The sequence below is a fragment of the Triturus cristatus genome, chromosome 7, assembly GCF_964204655.1.
Source record: "Triturus cristatus chromosome 7, aTriCri1.1, whole genome shotgun sequence".
NCBI lineage: Eukaryota > Metazoa > Chordata > Amphibia > Caudata > Salamandridae > Triturus > Triturus cristatus.
This window is the reverse complement of record NC_140590.1, coordinates 1,574,324,498-1,574,345,752: the sequence shown is the minus strand read 5'-3', so window position 1 is coordinate 1,574,345,752 and position 21,255 is coordinate 1,574,324,498. Positions and strand designations below refer to the sequence as shown.

Sequence of the window (21,255 nt, the reverse complement as noted above, 5' to 3'; positions counted from 1 at the left end):
TCCGTCCAGACCTGGCGTTTTTCCAAGAGGGAGGTCCTTCAAAGCACCCGCAAGTTTGCTCTGAGAGAGAGGGTCCTTCAGTATCTGCGCATGGTATGGGGTTATCTGAGTCCAACTTAATGAGTTTTAAAGATTGTTTAGTTACAACTCCCCTCAATAGGTGTGGTTATCCTTAGAGAGGCTAAACATCCTAATGCAAGGCAATGTCAGACAGCAATGCCAACCAGGCTTTTAGTATGGTGTTTAAATAATATATTACACATTTAGAAGTCTCAGTAAATGGTATTCTGCAACATGTGTAATTTTCAGTAAGAAGAAGCTTGGCACACACCATTAAGAACACACACTTAGTAGTCTTATCTGCATTATGAAAAATGTAGAATAGCCACCATCCCGCTCCTAGGGACCCAGCTTTCCTCAACCAACATCCCACCCCTGAGAAGCCTGGTGGTGCAGGCCTCAACCCCAAAATGAATCCTGGCTTGTTCCCTTCCACTCCACCAGATAGGGAATCCGAGAGGCTGGGTACCTTCTGGAAAAGAATGTTCTCTTCCTCCTATATTTCACTGCAGTTGGTGAACATCGCGGGCCTCTGTGCCAAACTGTGGGCGACTCGGTTGCACTAGTGCTGCCTATGCTTTTGGAGGAGGTCCGAGCCATCCTGAGCGAGGATATTGCAGGTATGCAGCAAAGTTCACCATGATATGCAGGCTGGACAAGACACTCGCTGGGCAGAGCTATTACTTTGCCAGTGGCACTCAGCCTCCACACCTGCCCTTTGATGGCAGTCACCTGTTTGGTGACAATGCTGAATCAGTGCGTGAGTGGTTCAGGAAGTGTAGGGTCACTGACTGGGCATTTGGGCTCACCATTGCAAGAAACCAGCTGCACTCTTCCTTTTGCTGTTTACTTGGCTACAATAGAGGCTACCAGCAGCGTCATTGCCCGCAAAGCCAACAGACGTCCAAAGCCTTTTCATGGTTGGGTCTCCCACGAGTCCCCCGAGAATCAAGGCCAGATATTGACTGAGCCCTCTGATCCCTCCTTCCCTTGGCAGTTGTAGCCTCCAGACCTCTTTAGGGTGCCCTCACAACAACACAAGCAGCCTGTTGGAGGCAGGATCAGGCACCCTCTGCCCAAATGGCAAGCTATAACCTCTGACAAGTGGGTGCTACAAATAGTTTGCCAGGGTTACGCCCTTCCACTTCTAGAATCGCTGCCGCCCCTGCTACCGTCTTCAGATTGGCTGACTGAGGACCACCTCTCCATGGTGCGCCAGGAAGTGCCGGCTCCTTTGGTCAAAGGTACCATTGATAGTGTGCTGGCATCAGAAGTAGGTCGTGGTTACTATTCCCGCTACTTTTCAGTGCCGAAGAAGGACGGAGGTCTCATTCCTATCCTAGATCTGCGTCCTCTCAATCACTTTCTGAGGAAAGAGAACTTCAAGATGCTAACACTTGCTCAGATTCTGTCTGTGTTAATCCCTGGAGATTGGATTGTAGCATTGGACCTGCAGGATGCCTAATTTCAGATCCCCGTCGTACAGACATTTTTTACCTGTACTATTAGTTTTGGGGCTCATCGCAATTATTGCTCAGCACTATGTCGCTGTCTACTTTTATTCACATGTAAACTCAGACATTCTGTGATAAAAGAACCCTGCAATCTGGTGATGCATTGAGGTCTCATGCATAATGGAATTTGGCTTGTAGCCCTAGTGAATTAATCTAAAACTTTATACGATTAATGCCCATCACCAAATCAAAATACTTTCAAGAACAGCAACTAATTTGAGAATTACATACAGTATTTGAGAGCAGAATTTGATTTGATTCTCATTGCAAAACTCATCATAAGGATATATAACATTTTGTTTACCCTCAGGTTTATGTTTCTAGTAACTTTTTTGAAATCCAGACAGAATGATGCTTTGCTATGTAATGTTTTAAATAATTGTATTGTCTTCCAGATCGCAGCAAAGCTGAGATGGATCTCAAAGAACTGAGTGAATCCGTCCTGCAGCAATCCACTCCTGCACGTCTCATTTCACCAAAGCGACAGATTCGGAGCCGATTTCAACTTAATTTGGATAAAACTATAGAAAGTTGTAAAGCACAACTAGGTATGTGTATGTGCAATTTAGACAAATATAAAAATAAAGTAATGTGCACTTAAAATACAGGCTTCACATAAAAGAAGGTTAATCACAGGTTATCACCAGGTAGTTTGTCTCAGATTAACTAGTTCCTTAACGCATAGTGTTCATTACAGGACCCTCTGTGTTTTTTTCCATTTCGTCTCGTATTCATTGTGGGTCTACAGCTCAAAACCTATTTAGGATTGTCTCAGCTCTTTTATTAGCCCTCACAGATCGCTGTGTATTTCTTTCCAAGGTCTCCAAATTTTCTGAAATTTCTGCGGGCACGCTTGCACTTTGGTACCCCACTTCTTTTGGCTGCATGCACCAATCTCTGTATTGTTTCCCACTGTTCCATTGATGGAACAACGTCACTAATAGTCACCATCAATACTGCATTACATCAGGTTATATTTTGACAATATTGGGTCCTGCCACATCTCTGATTGGGGCTGCATTTCGCAGCTGTCACTCGTCAATGATTTGTTGTGGTGTTTGTCCCCACCTTCTGCATGGTTTTACTTGTGGGCATTCCCATGGGGGGTGGATAAGTGGCCCCACCCACTCACACTCTTGAGATATTTATCATTTTCCACCCTTCCTATCTTCAGAGGCCTGGAATTACAGCCCCAATGACCTTGCATAATCGGTCATGGAAGTACTCTACCCATCAGGAAGACTCTGAGCTCCCTCTAGTGCACCATGTACGCTCTCTATTTGGCAGTCTATCATTAAGTTTTACTGTATTAGTTACTCCTTATTTTTGCTAATACATATATTTTTACATATCTGAACCCTCTGGTATTATTCACAACAGACACTTCCACTTTTTCGGAGGTACCACATCTGTGAGGGAGAACACAATCTAGTTGATCCAGATTGAGATTCACCAAACCTAAAAATCATTTCCTGAATTCTGGAAATTGAGTGGTCGGTATCTGCCAAATGGTGAAGGCGATCACCTGCATGTAATGAGACTGGCTCAAATTCAGAATCTCACCCAAGTCCTCTAGTAAATGTGTCTTCCTGATTTAGTTCAGTGGGGCCAATGCAAATGGGACGGGGTGAGAGGACAGCCCTGTTGCGTATCCGAGTGAGAGCACCTCCAAGATGGTATTTGTAGGAAGCTAGTTTTGTAAATAGTGGACCAAAAGAGGTACACTGTTTAAAGAGTCCAGGCAAACCCCAGAGGAATTACAGAGACACAAATGACACCCCAAATGCTCTCTTTTGTGGTAGTGTGGGCGAGCAGAAAGGAATATCAGAGGGTAGTGCTAAGCATTTATTGCACACACAAAGGCAGTAAGTGAGACACACACTCAATAAAGAAATCCTACACCAATTTATACAGATTACACATAATACCATATGAATTTAAATACCAAGATCATTGAAATGAGGTAAGTAATTTTTGAGTTGAGAATTTTTACAGTTTTCCAATCTTTTGGACTTAAGTTATGAATGGGTTAAGGTCCAAGGCAGCACCAACAGGTCACCTCGTCTGCATTGGTGCGGCCGGGTGCAGAGGTGCTATTTAGCGTTGGATGCCTAATGTTATCCTATCGGGGGAAACATGTACTGCATTCGGGCACTTCACAGCGACTTACATGACCAATTTCTTGGATCTTAGGTAAGTATGGGGTCAGGTCCAATACCACACTAACTGGTCACCTCGGGAGGTCCTGGGCGTCCGGGTGCAGAGGTGTGTTACTTCGTGGGGTGTCCCATTCACTTTGATGAGAAACGGACTGGTTGCAAAGAGGCTGCAGACTTGGACACCAGTCGGGCTGAACAAACAAATGCTTGGAGACATGGGGACACCTTTTGTACTCTTCTACTTGGTCCAGGGTGGCTGGGTGCAGAGGTGTACTGAGGCATTGGGTTTTTGCCACCAGACAATCTGGGTAGAGGGGGCCTTTAAAAAGAGGCTTTAGGCGGCATCAGTGAGTCCACTGTGGCAAACCCAAAGTTGGCTTTGTGTCTGGAGGTTTGGGGGACCACGCTGGCACCATTGGCTCACTTCACCTCTGGCTAGGGGGAACGGGTGCAGACATGCCTGCAGGGTTGGTGCCAAGTAAGTTGCTTCTCCACAGTCCTTGCTTTTCGCGGCTCTTTGGTGTCCTTCTTTGGCAGGAATCTGATATGGGGTATTAGGGGAATGTAGGGTAGTAGCAAATGTGCTACTTTCCCCTGGGGTCACTATGCCTCCTATGTAACCACTTCCTATGGGAAATGGGCATAACCCTGTCCCAGAGTTACTAATTCTGCCATCATCAAGATGGCAGACTTTTAAATGCCATATCTACATCCAGTAGCCCACCATAGGGCTGGAACTAGCCTGAAGGTGGACATGCCTCTCTGACTACTAATTTTCCCATCTGTCCTGGTGCAAAATGGGCCCTGGTTGGGGTGGGGGGGGCGCATCGCCTCATCTCTGAGGGAAGCCAGATTTGCATACCGAAGGCTTTGGACTCTTTGAAGCCCCCTTCCTTGGAATGCTAATTTACCAGCCTTCCTAGAGGAGGTGTAAAAAATCTCCCTCCTGATCAGGCATGGTTTCTGACCTCCTGAGAGTGTGGACTCTCACCCCTGGGGACAGAAACTAATCCGTGGTGGCAGGCTGGACTGGAACACTCAGCCACCACACTAGATGGCTGGCAGGTTTCAGAGGGTACCTCTAATGTACCCTCTGGGTGCATGTATTAATAAATTCATCGCTGGAACCAGTATGGGTTTATTAATGTGAGGTGTTTGATACCAAACCCCATATGGTTCAGTGAAGCCATGATGTAGCTGGGGCACTCGTTTTGACCAGTGCCAGGACGTACCTAGAGCTGGCTTCCCTGCTCACTCACTTCCAGAGATAGATCTAGACATCACAGGGGTGTCTTCACATCAAATATGAAACACCCTCCCTTAGGGCTCAAAGATGCAGTGACTTTGGCATGACTGAGTGTGCCATGTCATGATTCCACTGATAGTTTGCACCATGTCGCGCAGCCTGCAATGGCAGTCTGTATGAACTTTGTGCGTGGGTGCCTTAGGGTGGCATAAGATATGCTGCAGCCCTTTGGGACCCTCTTTAGCATTCATGCTCTATTTACCTGGGTACCATTTATGAGGGACTTACAGAGGTGCTACAGTCCTTAGCCATTTTTAGCACAATTAGACAACACCTTGTTTTGTGGAAGGAGGGCTGCTACTGAGATCTGGTTAGCAGGCCTCAGTGCACTGTCGGAGTCGAAAATCAACGTGTAGTAGTTAAAAATGGGGCTAAAGTGTGTGTGTGTGTGTGTGTGGGGGGGGGAAGTAACTGCAACAAAAGCCCAGTTTCCTACAGTATCATTGACCCTTACACTAGAGGTTTGCTCAGCGTAAAGGAGAGATATCAAAGACATGAATTCCAGGCCAAATCTTATTTTTATTGTTAGAGTAGATGGTAGGAAAAGCCATTTCAGTTAAGTGTTTTTTGGTATCTTAGCAATAATATCACTGCTAGTACTTTAATCTCCTGTGCCCTTGGTAGGCATCCGTTTAATAGCCTGCGATTGTGTCGCATAGACCTAAGCCATGTGGCTTAGTGGCTAGGGCGGTCCATCTCAAATCTGGGGAACCAGGTTTGAGTCTCGGCAATGGCACTCGACATCCTGTGATTCTGGGCAAGTCAGTCAATCTCCCTGTGCCTAATAAAAATGTATTGTGTCCTTGTGTAATGCAACTGGTGCTCAAGTAAAGCACTCCGATACCTTCGGGTCAAGTTCACGCTATATAAAACTCCATTAAAAAAAAGGTTATGAATCCTGATTGATCTAAGTGGATCATTTTATGTATAATTATGTATAGACGATTGGCCAAGACCTTCACTAAGTTTAAAATAACAATATTTAATATAGAGGTCGGAATATACAAGACGCACCACTTGTGCAATTTGTAGTGTTTATGGCTGAGCATTATAGTGCCCCTCCTAAGATCTAGGGATATTTTTCCCTCATCCCTGACCCCATATAGCATGCAACCAATGGTTTCCCCAGATTAACTACCGGGGCATGTGATGAACTTGGATGGTAGCCCATTTTAAGGGTTTTCGCACTTTTGAGTTGTTTAGCTCCTTCTCCATTTTCTCCTTTTCATTCCTTGATAGAATGGTAAGTAGGAGGTCCTTTGTAAATTTAGCTACTTTTTCCTTGGAGTACTGGAGTCTAGGTTTATGTCTCCATGTATTTTACAAACACCTGCACATGTCTGTTGGTTGCTCCACTCATTTCTCGTGTTCGATTTAACGTGTTGTACCCACCTCTCGCCGTCTTCTCTATTGGACAACCACAAGAACTTACCTACGTCTTAGACACGTTTATTGGAAGCTGCATGACAAGCGTATTTTATTGTCTTAAACGAGCAAAGCACATATGCACTACTTGTAAAGAGCAGGATGGCGTTCTGTAAGCCATACAAACCGCTACAAACATAGCCAACATGCTGTTTTTTATTTGCACCTTTATTTTAATTAAAATAAAAAGTAAGACTGGCTTTTGCTGTCTTACGTGAAATGGTTCGTTTTTTGCACACCCACCGTTTTCTATAGATCAAGACAAAGTAACTTTATATTTTTGTAGTTCTGTTTATTTAATACTTAATAGAATGTAGTTCTAGAGCAAATAAGTCCCTCTATCTTTAACTACCTTTTTCATTTGCTCATTACTGAAAGTCATGCATGATTAACTTGTGGAAATGCTCAGTTCTGCATATGTAAATGTGGTGTTATGCCCCACATATAGTGGTGGATGGGTACTAATTATTGATGCCTGGCAGGTAGGAAAGTTCCAGCTTTTGATTGGGGATTGCTTTTCCGATTTCCATGTCTGACTGAAAATGTTTCTACTAGCAGTACACTTATCTAGTTTCATTCTGTTACTACTTATGTTTGGTGTTTGGACATATGCAGTGAGTAAAATGAACCTCATTCCACAATGTGTAACAGACCATGAAAGCAATTTTACTTTCTGATGCTCAGTACAGATCTCCCGACAAGTCCCACAAATCTGTGACAGCCGAAGCACACTGGTAAGGGTCCTTCTTGGGATAACATCTCGCTGTGTAAATGAGGGACTGCAAAGAATAACACTGAATATACACCATGCAAGTTAAGTGGGAGAGCCTCACTTAGACAAACCTAGCTTGCCCATATCCAGTATACCACCCCGAACATACATATGTACCTGTAGCCACATGTATAAATTTGAATCTATTACTTTTTCTCATATACTTTCATCCAGCACATCACAATTGAACCTATCCTGGATAAACTTTCAGTGTTTTAACATTTCAATTATTAGTATCAGGTTATTGTTTGACTCTTCTTTGCCACATTTGTTACATAGTAGGGAAATTACCCATTCCCATAACTGATTCTTCGTCAATAAGTAGAAAAGCCATTCTAAGTCAGTCTTCAGACTAGCAGAAGTGTGGGTAAGTGACGGGGAAACAAATCTGGGACATAAAATGCCCAAATGATTGTTTAAGTAATTTGATGAAAGCTTTGAAGATATCTGAAATTGCACACCATTTTTAAATTGAGATTCCATTTTATTTTATCATGGTTAGGAATAAATGAAATTTCTGATGATGTCTACAAAGCAGCAGAGCACAGTGATTCTGAGGAAACTGAAAAATCAGACTCAAGTGACAGTGAATACGTTAGTGACGATGAACACAAATCAAAAAATGATCAAGATGATGGAGAAGAAAAAGAAAACAAAACAGAGAAAGAATCTACAGTGAAAAAAAAAGTTAAGCAACCTGTTCAGACAGAGGTTAAAGATGAAATCAAATGCACAACTCCGCCTGTGGATAAAGCGGAATCCCCTGTAAAAGAAAAGCCTAGCACAGATACAGAAAAAGAGATTGCAGAAAAGGTTAAAAGTGTGCCACAGCCTGTAAAAGAAAAGCTGAAAGGTAAAGATGAGACAGACTCTCCTACAGTTCATCTTGGCCTGGACTCAGACTCTGAGAATGAACTTGTCATAGACCTGGGTGAAGACCCTGCTGGACGGGAAGGGAGGAAAATCAAGAAAGAGAGCAAAGAAGCACCTCCTAAACAAGAAGGTAGGTTTTTAATGTCATTGTGTCCTATTTTTTTCTGATTCTTTTTACAAGTTACTTGTGTGATATGTGCAGTTGTGAAATGCAAAAGGTGTATAGCATTAGTGTTATCTCTATTTTTTTTATGCCATTTATGGTGTTCTTTCTGATGGTGGGGGGGGGCATTGTTATTATATTTTAATTGGTGGAATAGCAATCGATCTGCAAACATTAATTCTTTACTTAATGAGCACATACAGTTTAGTTTTTTTGGTAATGACAATAGTGCTGGTGTCAGTCTTACACAGATGATTGCAAATGGAGGGGAGCTGCAGGCAGCAAAGGGAGTGTGGGTTGGGAGTATGAACTCCTAATGAATGCTCCAACAATTGGATAAGGTATGAATGTAGTGGCTGGTGGTATACAGATGATAGTTGCAGCACACGGGCGGGCCAGGATACTTATGCTTTAAAGGTCCCCAAACTGAAAGCATCAGTGTTCTTTAGGTCAAACCTAGACAGCACTGCCAGGTGATCTGTTGTATGTAGTTTGTGTGTGTTTGAAACATCCCATGCTTTGGATTTGTCTAATTGGTTGGTCTTTCAAAATTCCGTGCTTGCCAATGGATAATTTGGATTCCTAGTCCATCCTTTTTCCAAGTTAAGCACTCCCCTGGAGTATTGCCCCAAAACTTGTTGGCTTCCGCTCTTTCTATTTTACTCTCTGTTCAGGAACTCATTTTTTAAAATTGTACAAGCGTTTTCCTGGCTCAGCACGGCGCCCCTTTCGGGGTTGGGTCTTTTCCCCCTGATCTTGCAGGCTCCCCTGGTACTGCCACTCGCTCCCTCTCCTCAGTCTGTGGATGCCTGCTCCTCCCCCTGCTTGTTTTAATAGCTATCACTTGTAAGCCTCCTACCACTCATTTGATGTCTATAAGCACTCATAATAGCATTATCCTCGTACCTATTTGACCAACGCGTTCCTACTAAAACATGTTACTTGTTTCATACTTCAATTGTAAACCTAAACGTGAAACACATATTGACTGACTTGAAAATGGCGCACGCTTGAGACAAAGGTCCCACCATAGTGATGACAAAATGGCTGTGCCTGAAACAAGATGCTTTTTGTAGTCAGTCTTTCATGGAGCTCCTTTTACCTGCCGCTTCACGTCCACCCTGGAGAAGCAGCTACAGAGCCAGATGCTGGTGCATCAGCTCAGGAGCTGAGCCTATGTTCTGCTGGCTGGTGCTCTCCGGCCACACTTGCTTCCCTCCCATCGCTGCTTGATTTACATTGTAGCCCAAAGTCGCGCAACCATATCATTTGGCAACATTATACAGCATCGCAGTATTATCCCAGCATATATGCTTTCAGTGTTGTGGGTATGTGTGGGGCACTAGAAGGGGTCAGAGCTGTGTTTATATGCACCGTATGCTCTTTAGCAGCCATCTTATGACCATGGATCATTACAAAAAAATGGCATGACTGAGGGGAAATGGTATTAAGTCTGTTTTATTGAGTTTGCTGTATGCACACAAACTTTCGAGCAACGTGTGTACGGCACCATGCCTTTCCTTATCTTCATTTTAGGCTTTGCTTATGGCCCATCGCTGCTTGTTTTACATTTTAACCTCCAATCGAGTGGCCATATCATTTGGTAACATTATACGGCATTGCAGTATTATCCCAGCATGTTTTATGTTGCTTTCAACCAGTCGCTGTTTTTACTTGCTTGCCTACCTTCGCTGCTTGTTTTACATTTTAAGCCCAAGTTGTGTGGCCATATCATTTGGTAACATTAAACGGCATTGCAGTATTATCCCAGCATGTTTGCTCTCAGTGTTGTGTAGCAGGTGTGCAAGGGGTGCTGCTAGGGGGCAGAGCTGTGTGTTTATTCACCATATGCTCTTTAGCAGCTGGCTTATGACCATGGATCATTACAAGAAAATGGCATGACTAAGGAGAAATGGTTATTCAGTCTGTTTTATTGAGTTTACTGTATGCACATATGCTTTGGATCATCGTGTTTATGGGCTGGCAACTCACATGTGCATCCTCACTGTGCCTTTCCCTATCTCCATTTTAGGGTTGAAACGTTAATGTCACTGCTCAAATGTTCCCAAAATGCAGTTTTTTTGACACGCCGTCCGCATTGTGGAATTTCTTTTAGACGACAACGTCACAAATATTCAATCTGTCTTCCATGTTAAATATTTTGCCCAGATAAGTGAACCAGGGCAATTACTCCGATTATGAAGGTTGCAGGAGGAAAGTCAATACCTTCAGTCCCCATTTTGTATGATAATGGAAAGCTTTGTGCTTGCTCTGCCCCACTGCTTGCTTACCAGTTAAATTGTTATGCCTTTCATCTGCCGGCTCCAAATACTGCTATATAATCTGAAAAACGCCCGAAATGCCCTTCAGAACTCTCGCTTGCTGGTGCTGAACAGCTTGTACCATCTCACAGTGATGCAACCAATAGGTAGTTAAAGAAGCAGTTAAATGCCTGCTCACTGTGGTGAGGCAGGGGCCTTTGTTCAACTTTGCATAGGTACCCGGGTCTATAAAGAACTGAGTCACTGTCTGGGCACGGCCCAAATAAACACTACGTTTTTATTAATAAAAAAGGGCACCCTTTTGCTAGTAATTGGCTGTACAGTCGTGGTCTGGGGTTGATTGAACATTAAGGGGTCATTTGACCAGGCTCGTTGCTTTTAGAAAGTTGGACATCATTTCCTACTCACCAGGTAATGCCCAGCAACAGGATGTTCTCTGGTTAGTCATGCACAGTGCAGTCAGTTGTGCTGCTTTCAGTGGTATTATATTTTAGTTGTGTTTGACCTTCATCTGAAATTACAGGTACTGCAATTCTCGCTGCCAGAGTGTGATTCCATGGCCAGTTATAAGAACCTCTCTAGCCGGCACTGTATAACTAATACATATGCCGACACTGTCATAGGACTTTAATTAAAAGCCTGGTTTTAATCATTTTTCCATTGGTGTCATTTATTTTCCACCTCCCCTCCCTTGTAAACGATTTCCCATTTTCTGGTCCTTCTGTGCTGCAAGGTCATATGAATGGCAATAGCGCTATGCAAATATGATCACTCCACTGAAAACAAAAAACAAAAGTACAACGCATTGTCATTTACAGCACCAATAGCATTAACTTTAAAAAATGCGAGACCGATTCCATTGCAAATGCTTGTTTTGAGTAGCTTCTTTGTCGTGCCTGCCAGTGTGAAAGCGTAATTCAGTAAACACAGGAGATTCTTTGAGAACAAAGTTTTTTCCAGATTAAAGGACAACATAGTTTGGCCCCTGCTACTACAGGTCTAACAGTTTATCACCAAGCATAGTCCGATATACCCTCCTAGTGCAATGGAAATTTCAAGGAAGCGCATACAGAGAAACCCCCAGATAAGTCTGTCTGCCCTGCTTCCCTCTCAAGGGTTGTATAATGTTGCCTTCAAACTACTTGATGAATACTGCAGGATCTTGTGTGCTTGTTGGTGCTTGGATGACTTGCCCCTTACCTGTGTTTTCAAATGTTTTACTAGTCTGTTTTCAAGAGTTCTTCAAGGGTTGGTCAGCATGAGGATTAGGAACACTATCCTCCTTGTATTTCACATTGCCCTCAAAATAGCCATGTCCATCTTTTTCAGTGAAAGACACTGTTTCTGCATTCCCTTACACCACTGCATTTTAGTGAGCTCATGTACTAGACCACCAGTGGAGATTTTCGTGAGGTAGGGGGTGGATGGTTAGTGGTCAGTCTCACTGTATTCAGGCAGTCACACTAGCAGATACTGACTCCAGATTGAAGTTAAATCCAAGTTTATTTGGAGAGCATGCCTTGGCGTCATTCTCAACTCCAGCACTCCTCCAACTGCCATACATTTCAAAACTCATCCGCCATGACAACACGTCACTGTGACAACCAGCATTGCCTGATACCACCGGGCCCTGCTCAAGCCCTCATGGTCCCCAGCTCATCTCAGCATAAAGTTTCTCTTATTGTTTGATATCCCATATGAAGACGTACACCACTGTTTGCTGCCTTTGTGTTTCACTTATCAACACACGACTGCAGGTGTGAGCAGGCCACCCCATTCCTGTACCAGCCTGGTTCAGTATGCTGGACCCTGCCACTAGGCCACCAAACTCTTCCCCACCCGATCACACACCTGAGCTTCTTAGAGGTGGTTATTCTTTACTCTCCTTTTGGCCTGAGTCTGACCCTGCTTTCATCCCGCCATGCTGCTTACCTGTGCAGCGGTGCTCACATCTCTCCTCCTCATATTCTCCACTGAGACTGTCAGCAGGACTTCTGCATCAAGGTAGACTCTGGGCTGATGTGGATCAATCCCTGCTCTGGCCCCAAGTAAGCCATTGCTGGTTACCAGTAGGAGTCCTCTATCTCCTTGCTAATCATTTCCCTTCATCAGATGCACCTCCCGCAAGCTGGTCATATCTCCCTCTGGCATCAGGCCACCTGCGTGTTTCTTCCGTGGAGTGCACCAGATAGGTTTTTTTTTTGTTCTGCTACTCTCCTCCTGCTAGTTACCATCACATAGCGCTGATACCCACCTCAGCCATTTACATTTGCCATCTCATCTGCTCACTGGCTTCTGGAGGACCTAAATACATCACATGGGAGTCTCTGCTGGCAATCTTTCACAGCAATATCTGATAGACTTCTAGCCGCAGATTCCTTATCTTTTGAATTTCGTCCGACTGGATCTGGAAGATTTTATGAGAGTAATACCCCTGCGCGCCGGTATGTGGCATCGATCGGCTTCGCAGCTGTGGTTGGCATCATTGCTCGGTAAGTGATGTTGCGATACCTATATTGGCACCACCCGGGTGTACAGATGTCAGTTCTTTTCTTTCTACGCCAGCCAACACTGATCCAGAGACCCCTCTGTCATTTTTTGACAAGCATTTTTCATTCTGTTGACTATTTTTGAGGTTTACCTATTGGTTTGTTGAGGATCTTTGTGCGAGTTGTGTTTTAAGCCCTGTGGCTCCTCTCATGACCGATGTCAGTGACGGACCCACACCTTGTGTGACTTTGCTGTCTGGAGCGCAACTATGACACCAAATGGTGTTCCGATTGTCAGGCCATGGCCCCCGAAGGCTTTGTGGGAATGGTCCCTGAAGCAGCCTGGCATGCAACTGCATGAAAGTCGAGGTCCTGGACGAGGGAAATGTCACGGGATCTTTGCGGAGCTCGAAGTCCTCTTCATCGCATTTGAAGTCCTCAGGTCACTCTGGTACGAGCCAGAAAAAGAAGAGCAAGAAGTCGAAGCACTCATCGACTTCTCGTCTGTCGGCCGGCGAGACGAGAGCCTCTGTGTACTAGGTCTCGTTCCTAGAACCTGAGCCTGGCCCGACTCTGCGCTTACCTGAACTTCCCAAGGCCGGTGCGGCTCATATCTCGGTGGCCCGACCCCATCGACGCACGTTCGGGCCCCGGGAGGTTTGATGGGGCCCCTTTTGGTTCCACACCTCCGGCTCCGGCCTCGGCTCTGGTGGGCCCCTAGAGATCCATTCCTGGATCTGGACCGATGCCGTTGTGCATTTCGATCTTCCCCGGCGCCATCCCCACTGTCCTCCCCTACTCAGACAACGGAGTAGAATGGGCATCGCACAGTGCCCACTTAGACGCCGGCAGAAGCATTGCCTTCTCACAACCTGAGCCTTATTTTCATCGGATAGGCCTTTCAGAAGATTGGGCGAGGTTACTGGACCCTTTAGAATATCAGCCCTATGAGGAAGAAGAAAGTGGGGGCCGGTGTGAGGACCTGCGTGAGCAAGCGGCCTGGATACATCTCCAGAGGCTGGTCTACTTTCTCCCCCTACTGTGGATACGGGGGAGGGAGCTTCTTAGGCAGTGGTTGTGCAAAGGGTGGTTGAGGTCCTCGACCTTCAGCTATCCATACTGGCAGTCAAGGCTAATCTCTTGACAGATGCTGCAACCGGGAGTCTCCACATCGTAACCCTTACTCCCATTCAATGACAACCCCACTAACGTCCTGATGGGTACTTGGTCCAAACCCAGCACAGGGGCTCTTGTGAATAGGTGGATTGCCCACCGCCATCACCCGCACCTGGGGACCCAAACTTCCTCACGCAACTCCCTATCCCTGAGAGCTTGGTGGTCCAAGCCTCCACCTCCAAGGCGCTTCCCCTACTCCTCCCCCGGATAGGGAATCCAAGAGGCTGGACTCATTTGGAAAGAAGATGTTTCTTCTGCCCGCCTGGCATTGCAGTCTGTGAACACTGCAAGTCTTTTGGGCCGCTGTTCCCATACTTTGTGGGATACGGTTGAGCAAGTGCTGCCATAGGTCCCGGAGGACGCCCTGGCTGTACTCTCCTAAGCTGACACTGATGGGAGAGATGCGGCAAAGTTCACTATATGATGCAGACTTGACACAAACGACTCGCTAGGCAGAGCAGTTTCCACAACAGTGGCCCTTAGGCTCCACTCTTGGCTGAGAACGTCTGGCTTTTCTTATGGACTTGCCCTTCGATGGCACCCGTCTCTTTGGAGACCATTTAGATTCGGTGCTCGAGCACTTTAAGAATTCTCATGCTGGGGCGTGGCCAAGCCGAGCGCGAAGATGGCCGCCTAGTTGCTTGGCTCCGCCAACAGACCGTACATCCATAGAAATATCTGCTTATCTGTCCCCAAATCGTAGCGTAACTGTTTCAAGCTACCTCCGGAAGGGCCAGCCAATCTTTTGTGAACCCGGCGGAGCAGCGAGTGACCGGCTGTGCGACCTGCGTTATCGGGCTGTTCGAGGCCCCGGGAGCTGCCGTGCGGCCTATCGACTGTGGGCGGGCTCGGCGCCAGTGATCACCCAAGCAGCTGGAGGGCTGAGAGCTGCAGTGCAACACCCCGCTACAACGAGCGGGTAAACCCGGACTTTGGCTGTTGCTCGCCGTCGCGGTCTCCGAGAGGCGGTGTGTGACGCCGTTGGTGTCCCTGAGCCGTGGCGGATCGGGGACCGGAGGAGACTGGCAAGTACATCCCCGCAATATTAACGGAGGTGTCGGCGGCGGCCTCTGGCGTTGCAGACTGTGGACGGGGAGCAGGCGGGAGAGGAGGGTGTCCGCCCCTGTGCTGGTCGGTGTATGCCATATCAACACCCCACGCTTTAGGTCTCCCGGGGGGCCCTATATTACCTTAAGTACCTGAGACTCTGCTACTACGGAACCGCGACGCCGCGGTGACTGGCGGCATATCTCTGTCCCTATCCTCCGGCCCCTTTAAAGTCTGGCTGCTGCCAGCGCTAGAAGATCATCATGGGCAGATGCTACATGAAGTGACCGGGGCATAACTACGGAGGCTGTGGAAACTCCTAAGTTCAATTGTGACCTCCCGCTGTGGCCTTGCGTAACTGACAGCCATTACCACCGCTTGCTGTCGACCGGCTGCTGCTACCCGGCCCTCTCTCTCCCTTGCTACTGCCACTGGTGCAGGGCTCTGGCACACACCCCGTGTGGCCTTGCGCTGGCCTGAAGAACGTTCTGGGGCGGAGAGGTCGCTTTAGTGCACACCGGTTATACCGCCCTGGTCCCCCGCAAACTATCCGGTGCATTGGGAGGATACCAGAGCCTTTCTCCCCTGCTTCCTTATCTCGGCCTCTGTGTCCATTGCAGCAGAGCTCGACGGGAGAGTCCTACATCCGTCGTGGTGGGGGGTCATGGCTCCAGGGCGGCCCTCCAGGCCAATTTGACTAAATTTCCCTGGGACGGGGGTTCCGGCTCGAGCCCTAAAGGGTGGGCCTGCCACTCTCGACAAACCTGATTCCGGAGGGAAGAACACGAACCCGACATTGCAAGACATTCTCGACGCTATCACTACCGTCTGCACGTCCTTGGAATCACAGATCGACTCTGTCTCCACCGAGGTGTCGCTCATCAGGGAGACATGCAAAATATGAACTCCCGACTCAAGGACGTTGAAATTAAGGCCACCTCCCTGGTAGAAGATGCATCCGAATTGCAGAGGAAGGTGGAAGACCTGCAAACACATGCCGCTAAACTCGAGGCGCAGCTTGACGAATATGAAGGACGCTCCCAGTGCAACAGCGGCTGTAGAAAAGATGTGCCGAAACACGCGGAGGGGCCGTCCGCGGACCTCTTCGTGGAAGACTTGATCACCAACTACCTCAAACCGCGTGGGCTCTCTAACTTCTCGGTGGAGCGGGCGCACTGGGTGCCTGATGGCTGACCACAGCCTGGAGCCTCCCCACGACCGCTCCTCGCCCTGATTTTCAACTTCCGCGACCGGGATGTTATCCTGCAATGTGCCCGCTCCACCCCGCCAGTGGAATTCCAAAACAGCCGCATCACCTTCTTTCTCGACTTCACCCTCAAGGTGCAACGGCAACTACGAAGCTTCCTGGAAGTTAGGAAAGCGCTTCGTGACAAGGATGTGAAGTATGCGACGATGTTCCCGGCCAAGTTGAGGGTGGAAGCAGAGGGAAATCCTGGTTTTTCACCACTCTGGCAGAGACCTGGGACTGCCTGGAGGGATGGGGAAAGGCGGGCCGACGTGGCCGCCAGTCCCGGGGTGCGGGAATGAACGATGATACCCAGGCTTCTGGTGGAGGCTCGCCACGATCGGACCTGACTAAATCTGCAGGTGGTGCCGACTGACTGGTGTGTATGCTTTCCTTGGGAGGGGGCACTAACTCTGGTTGGACGGTGACCACCGGGGTTTGACTTAACTGCTCATACTGCATCAGATGGGTGTCATCCGAAGTGAGACTGTCCTAGCTGTTGTTGTGGTCTGGAACTCATACCTGTCCTCCCACAGACCATGTGTGGGGTTGTGGGGCATATGCCTGGCCCTTGCCAGTGTTTTTGATGCAAATATGTAATGGCTGTTCTGTTTCACCATTGGGGCAGATATAGATTCTTTGGGGTGGGTTGCTAGGTTTGGCCATACGGTCCAGTGAGCTCTTGGAAGGGTGAGCGATAGGCACTCTGCTAGTTTGGGGGGCAGGAGGTTGTGTTACCGCCAAGCAGGGAGGCAGAGCGGGGGAGGTGGGGAGTACACGTTGGGGAGGGGGGGGGGGGGGGAGAGTTTTGGGGTGTAATTTTTAGTATTGTTTTTGTTTAGGCATGTTTCCTCCAAGGGGTCTCGAAAGCAAATGATGACGGACTGGGTGATTGACTTTACCCCGCTGGCCGCAGTGTTCTTGGTATTGTTTTTCTTGCAGGTATGCCAGTTGTTTTTGTCTTTTTTTTGTTTTACACTGGTACACGATATTGTCCACTTCTCCATTATCTTACTCCATTCACTTGCCATTGGCACATGGGGCTCCCACCCCGGCTTCACATACCCATGCTTGACTATCCGACATTACTTAGTTCCCACTAGTTGGACGTGATGACACGTGGTCAGATACTTAATTTGCCCACTTGGAATGTTAATGGATTGGGCGATAAAATTAAGAGAGGCATTGTATTGCAGTACTCTAAGCGTAACGAGCTTGACCTGGTGTTACTGCAAAAGACACACCTGATTGGTAACTCCTGTGGCGCCCTGAATAGGAAAGGGTACAAAATGGTGGCTCATTCTGGCTTCACTTCAGGCTCCAGGGTGGTGGGGATCCTACTTCGAAAGGGCTGCCCCAACATCATTCATAACTCCTGGACTGACCCCCAGGGCAGATATGGTGCAGTTTCGGGCACCTGGGAAGGGCGTGTTGTCAATGCTGTCTGTTTACGCTCCCCCCCCGGACTGCAGCTCTCAGCGCTGCATGACATAGAGACCCTGTTGCTGGACCTGCCACTCAGGGTGTTGGTGTTGGGTGTGGACTTAAATCTCACGCTGGACGGTTCTCTGGACTGCCTCCCTCCCCGAGGTTACCCGCCGAGAGGTTCACACTTGTCCGAATTTGCTAATGCTCTGGGGGTGGTGGCTATCTAGCTGTGGTTTAACCCATCATACACTCGCTTCACGTTCCAATCCGGGGTGCACGGTAGTCAGTCGAGGATAGACTATCTATTCACTCATGCCCAGGATGTTCGGCTTTACACAAGGTCCGGTTGCCTGGCTCGTGGTATCTCCAACCACTCCCCCGTCCTGGCGACTCTGGGCTCTCTCACTGGGGGACGCCCTTGCTCTATTTCCATACACCCCTGGGCGCTGAAAATTCCGCACATCAGAGATGCCCTCCGCAAGGAGGCTGTATTTTATTTCGCAGAAAATGTTGGTTCAGTCGACTCCGCAGGGGCGCTGTGGGGGGCCTTCGGAGCGGTCATTAAGGGCAGGGCTTTATCACTCATGGTGGGACACAGGACGGAGCGGACTAAGAGGAATTAGCAGCTGAGGTCTCGAGTTTGGATAAGCTGGTCTCCCGGGACCCGGACCTCGCTCTACGCCATGTCTGACACTCAAGAGACAGGACTATCAACAGCTTCTCTTTGAGGCGGGGGCGGCGCGTTCGCTAGCCTCTCGACACAGGATTTACGAGCAGGGGGAATGGACGGGTAAACTTTTGGCGTGGCTGGAGCGGAGGGAACAGGCCACTAGATGGGTCCATGCAATTGCAACCCCGGAGGGTACCCTAATTACTGACCCCCAATGCTTAGTCGACATATTTGCTAGTCACTACGAGGAGGTATACACTGGCTCCCCCAATTCTCAGGTCTCCCTACCTCCTGCTCTTCTGGCTATGCTCGATATCCCTACTATTTCATCACAGGACAGAGAGACCTTGGAGGCAGACATTACAGTAACGGAGGTTCAGAAGGCCATACAGGATGTTCGCTCTGGGAAGGCTATGGGCCCTAACGGGCTTCCCATTGAGCTATTTAAGCCCATGTCAACGCTATTGGCTCCCCATTTGCTTAATCTATATACTGAATGTTTTGAGTCAGGTGTGCTACCCGAAGAGATCCGTACTGCCGCTATAGTGGTCATTCATAAGCCAAACAAACCTCTTGAGGAGTGCACATCGTATCGCCTCATATCCCTGTTGACAGTTGAGGCTAACACTCTGGCCAAACTTCTTGCGAACCGTCTTCTCCACTTTATCGCTGACTTGGTCCATCCCGATCAGTCCGGGTTTATGCCAGAGAGGAATACGGCTCGGAATTTACTCCCGGTTCATGGGGTCTTCGGCAGGCTTCACACCATCGAGGAAGACGCGATTCTTTTATCGATGGACGCCTCGATGGCGTTTGACACCATCGAATGGGATTTTCTTTTCACCATTCTGGCCCGTTTGGGCTTGAACCTAAATTCATTTGCTGGATTCGGCTACGGTATACATACCCTATGGCTCACGTTGTTGTCAATAATCATCGCTCCGCCACTTTCTCGCTTCATTGCGGCACGAGACAAGGCTAGCCCCTATCGCCACTGCTTTTTGCCCTTGTCTTGGAGCCGCTCGCGGTGTGGGTCCGAGGTGATCCAGAGATACGGGGACTTAAGTGGACGGAATATCACGAAGACCGTATCTCTCTGTGCGCCGATGATATCCTCTTATACCTGGCCTCCCCTGCACGGTCACTGCGACGGGTGCTACACATCTTTCACATATTCGGCGCTCACTCTGGATACCAAATAAATTGGTCTAAGTCCCAGATGTATGCGCTATGGGGTTCCCCCCAGCGAATCCTCTGGGATTTACTATCCCAGTGGCACCTCGGGGTTTTCGGTACTTGGGCATTTTCGTCACTCCTGACCCTGATCTCTTTTTCTAATTCAACTTACTCGGACCTCTTCAGCGCTTCAAATCTGACGTTGTGCATTGGCGCTCTCTCCCGTTAACTCTCCTCGGCCGCGCGTCCCTTTTCAAAATGCTTGTGCTCCTGCGCTTTCTCTATGCTCTACAGAACACCCCTAACCCGATCCCAGATTCTTACTTCTCTCAGATCGATGGAATATTGCGGGGACTGCTCTGGGAGGGCCGCACGCCGCAATGTCCAAACTTACCATGTGTTGGTATGATGGGGGCATTGCTCTACCGGATCTTAGACTGTATTACCAGGCGTCCCAATTGGTGGTGGTCAATCGCTGGGTGTTTGAGTCCCGCGATGAGCCTAATTTCCGCATTGATCACTGGTTCCTGGGACAGGGCGGTTACAACAGAGCACTATACACCAATCCCCGCAAACTTAACTTGACAGGTCCCACGGCACGCACGGTTGAGGTCCGGCATGAAGTCACTAGAAAATTAGGATGGCGTGGGCACCTGACGAAGGCTACTCCCCCGTGGAAGCCCGATATTTTAGGTCATCTCAGCACCTGTCCGGGGTTCGATATGTGGGACTTGCTCGGAATCTCCACGATCAGAGGTATCTGGGTTCAGGGGAGGCTGGCATCGTTCCCGGAGCTCCAAGCTAAATATCAACTGGCTCCATTGGAGATGTTCAGGTACTTGCAGATTACTCAAGCGGTGTCCTCAGGCCTGCCTCAAGATGGTCCTCTCCCCGATTCGTCCCCTCTGGAGGACCGCCTGTTGCTGGATCCCATGGACCGTAAGGCCATCTCGCTCACCTACAAGAAGTTGGTCAACAATCGCCCCTACCCGATGTTGAAACTTAGGGAGGGGTGGGAAAAAGATCTGGGTGAAATAGAGGATGACATGTGGCGGGACGCTCTAGCCTCTCCCTGAGAAATAGCCATCCCTATGCGCAACTCGACCCTTCACCGGGCATATTTTGATGCCAAACTCCTGTTCCGGCTGGGTAGGCGCCCCGATCCACTCTGCCTCCGACATTGCACTCAGGAGGGTACTTTTTTCCATATTCTTTGGGACTACCCACACATACATGACTACTGGGTGAAAGTCGCCCGCCAGCTTGGGAGAGCAGGAGGTAAATCCCTTGAACTGTCACCCCAATTGTGCCTACTTAACATATGGGGGGCGTCTGATCTCCCGCAGGCTGAACAGCCATGGGCCTCTATGGGTTTTATTATAGCGAAGCGGAATGTTGCACAACACTGGGGTGGGTGGCCACAATTTCCGCGCCTGGCTGACTGGGCAAAAGACATGGATACTGTCATG

At 48.1% G+C, this 21,255-nt stretch overlaps 1 protein-coding gene across 8 annotated transcripts in view; it reads left to right on the top strand.

Moving 5' to 3' along the window:
* ZMYND8 (zinc finger MYND-type containing 8) overlaps positions 1 to 21,255 on the top strand; it is a 420,239-nt gene that overhangs the window by 232,918 nt on the left and 166,066 nt on the right. For all 8 annotated transcript variants that reach the window (XR_014966854.1, XR_014966853.1, XR_014966852.1 and 5 more), the window contains 2 exons: positions 1,970 to 2,122; positions 7,739 to 8,239. Coding sequence is in view for 5 of the 8 variants with exons in the window: in XM_085619413.1 (XP_085475539.1) it covers positions 1,970 to 2,122; positions 7,739 to 8,239 (654 nt within the window). In the remaining 3 variants the exon portion in view is untranslated. The remainder of the gene's footprint in view (positions 1 to 1,969; positions 2,123 to 7,738; positions 8,240 to 21,255) is intronic.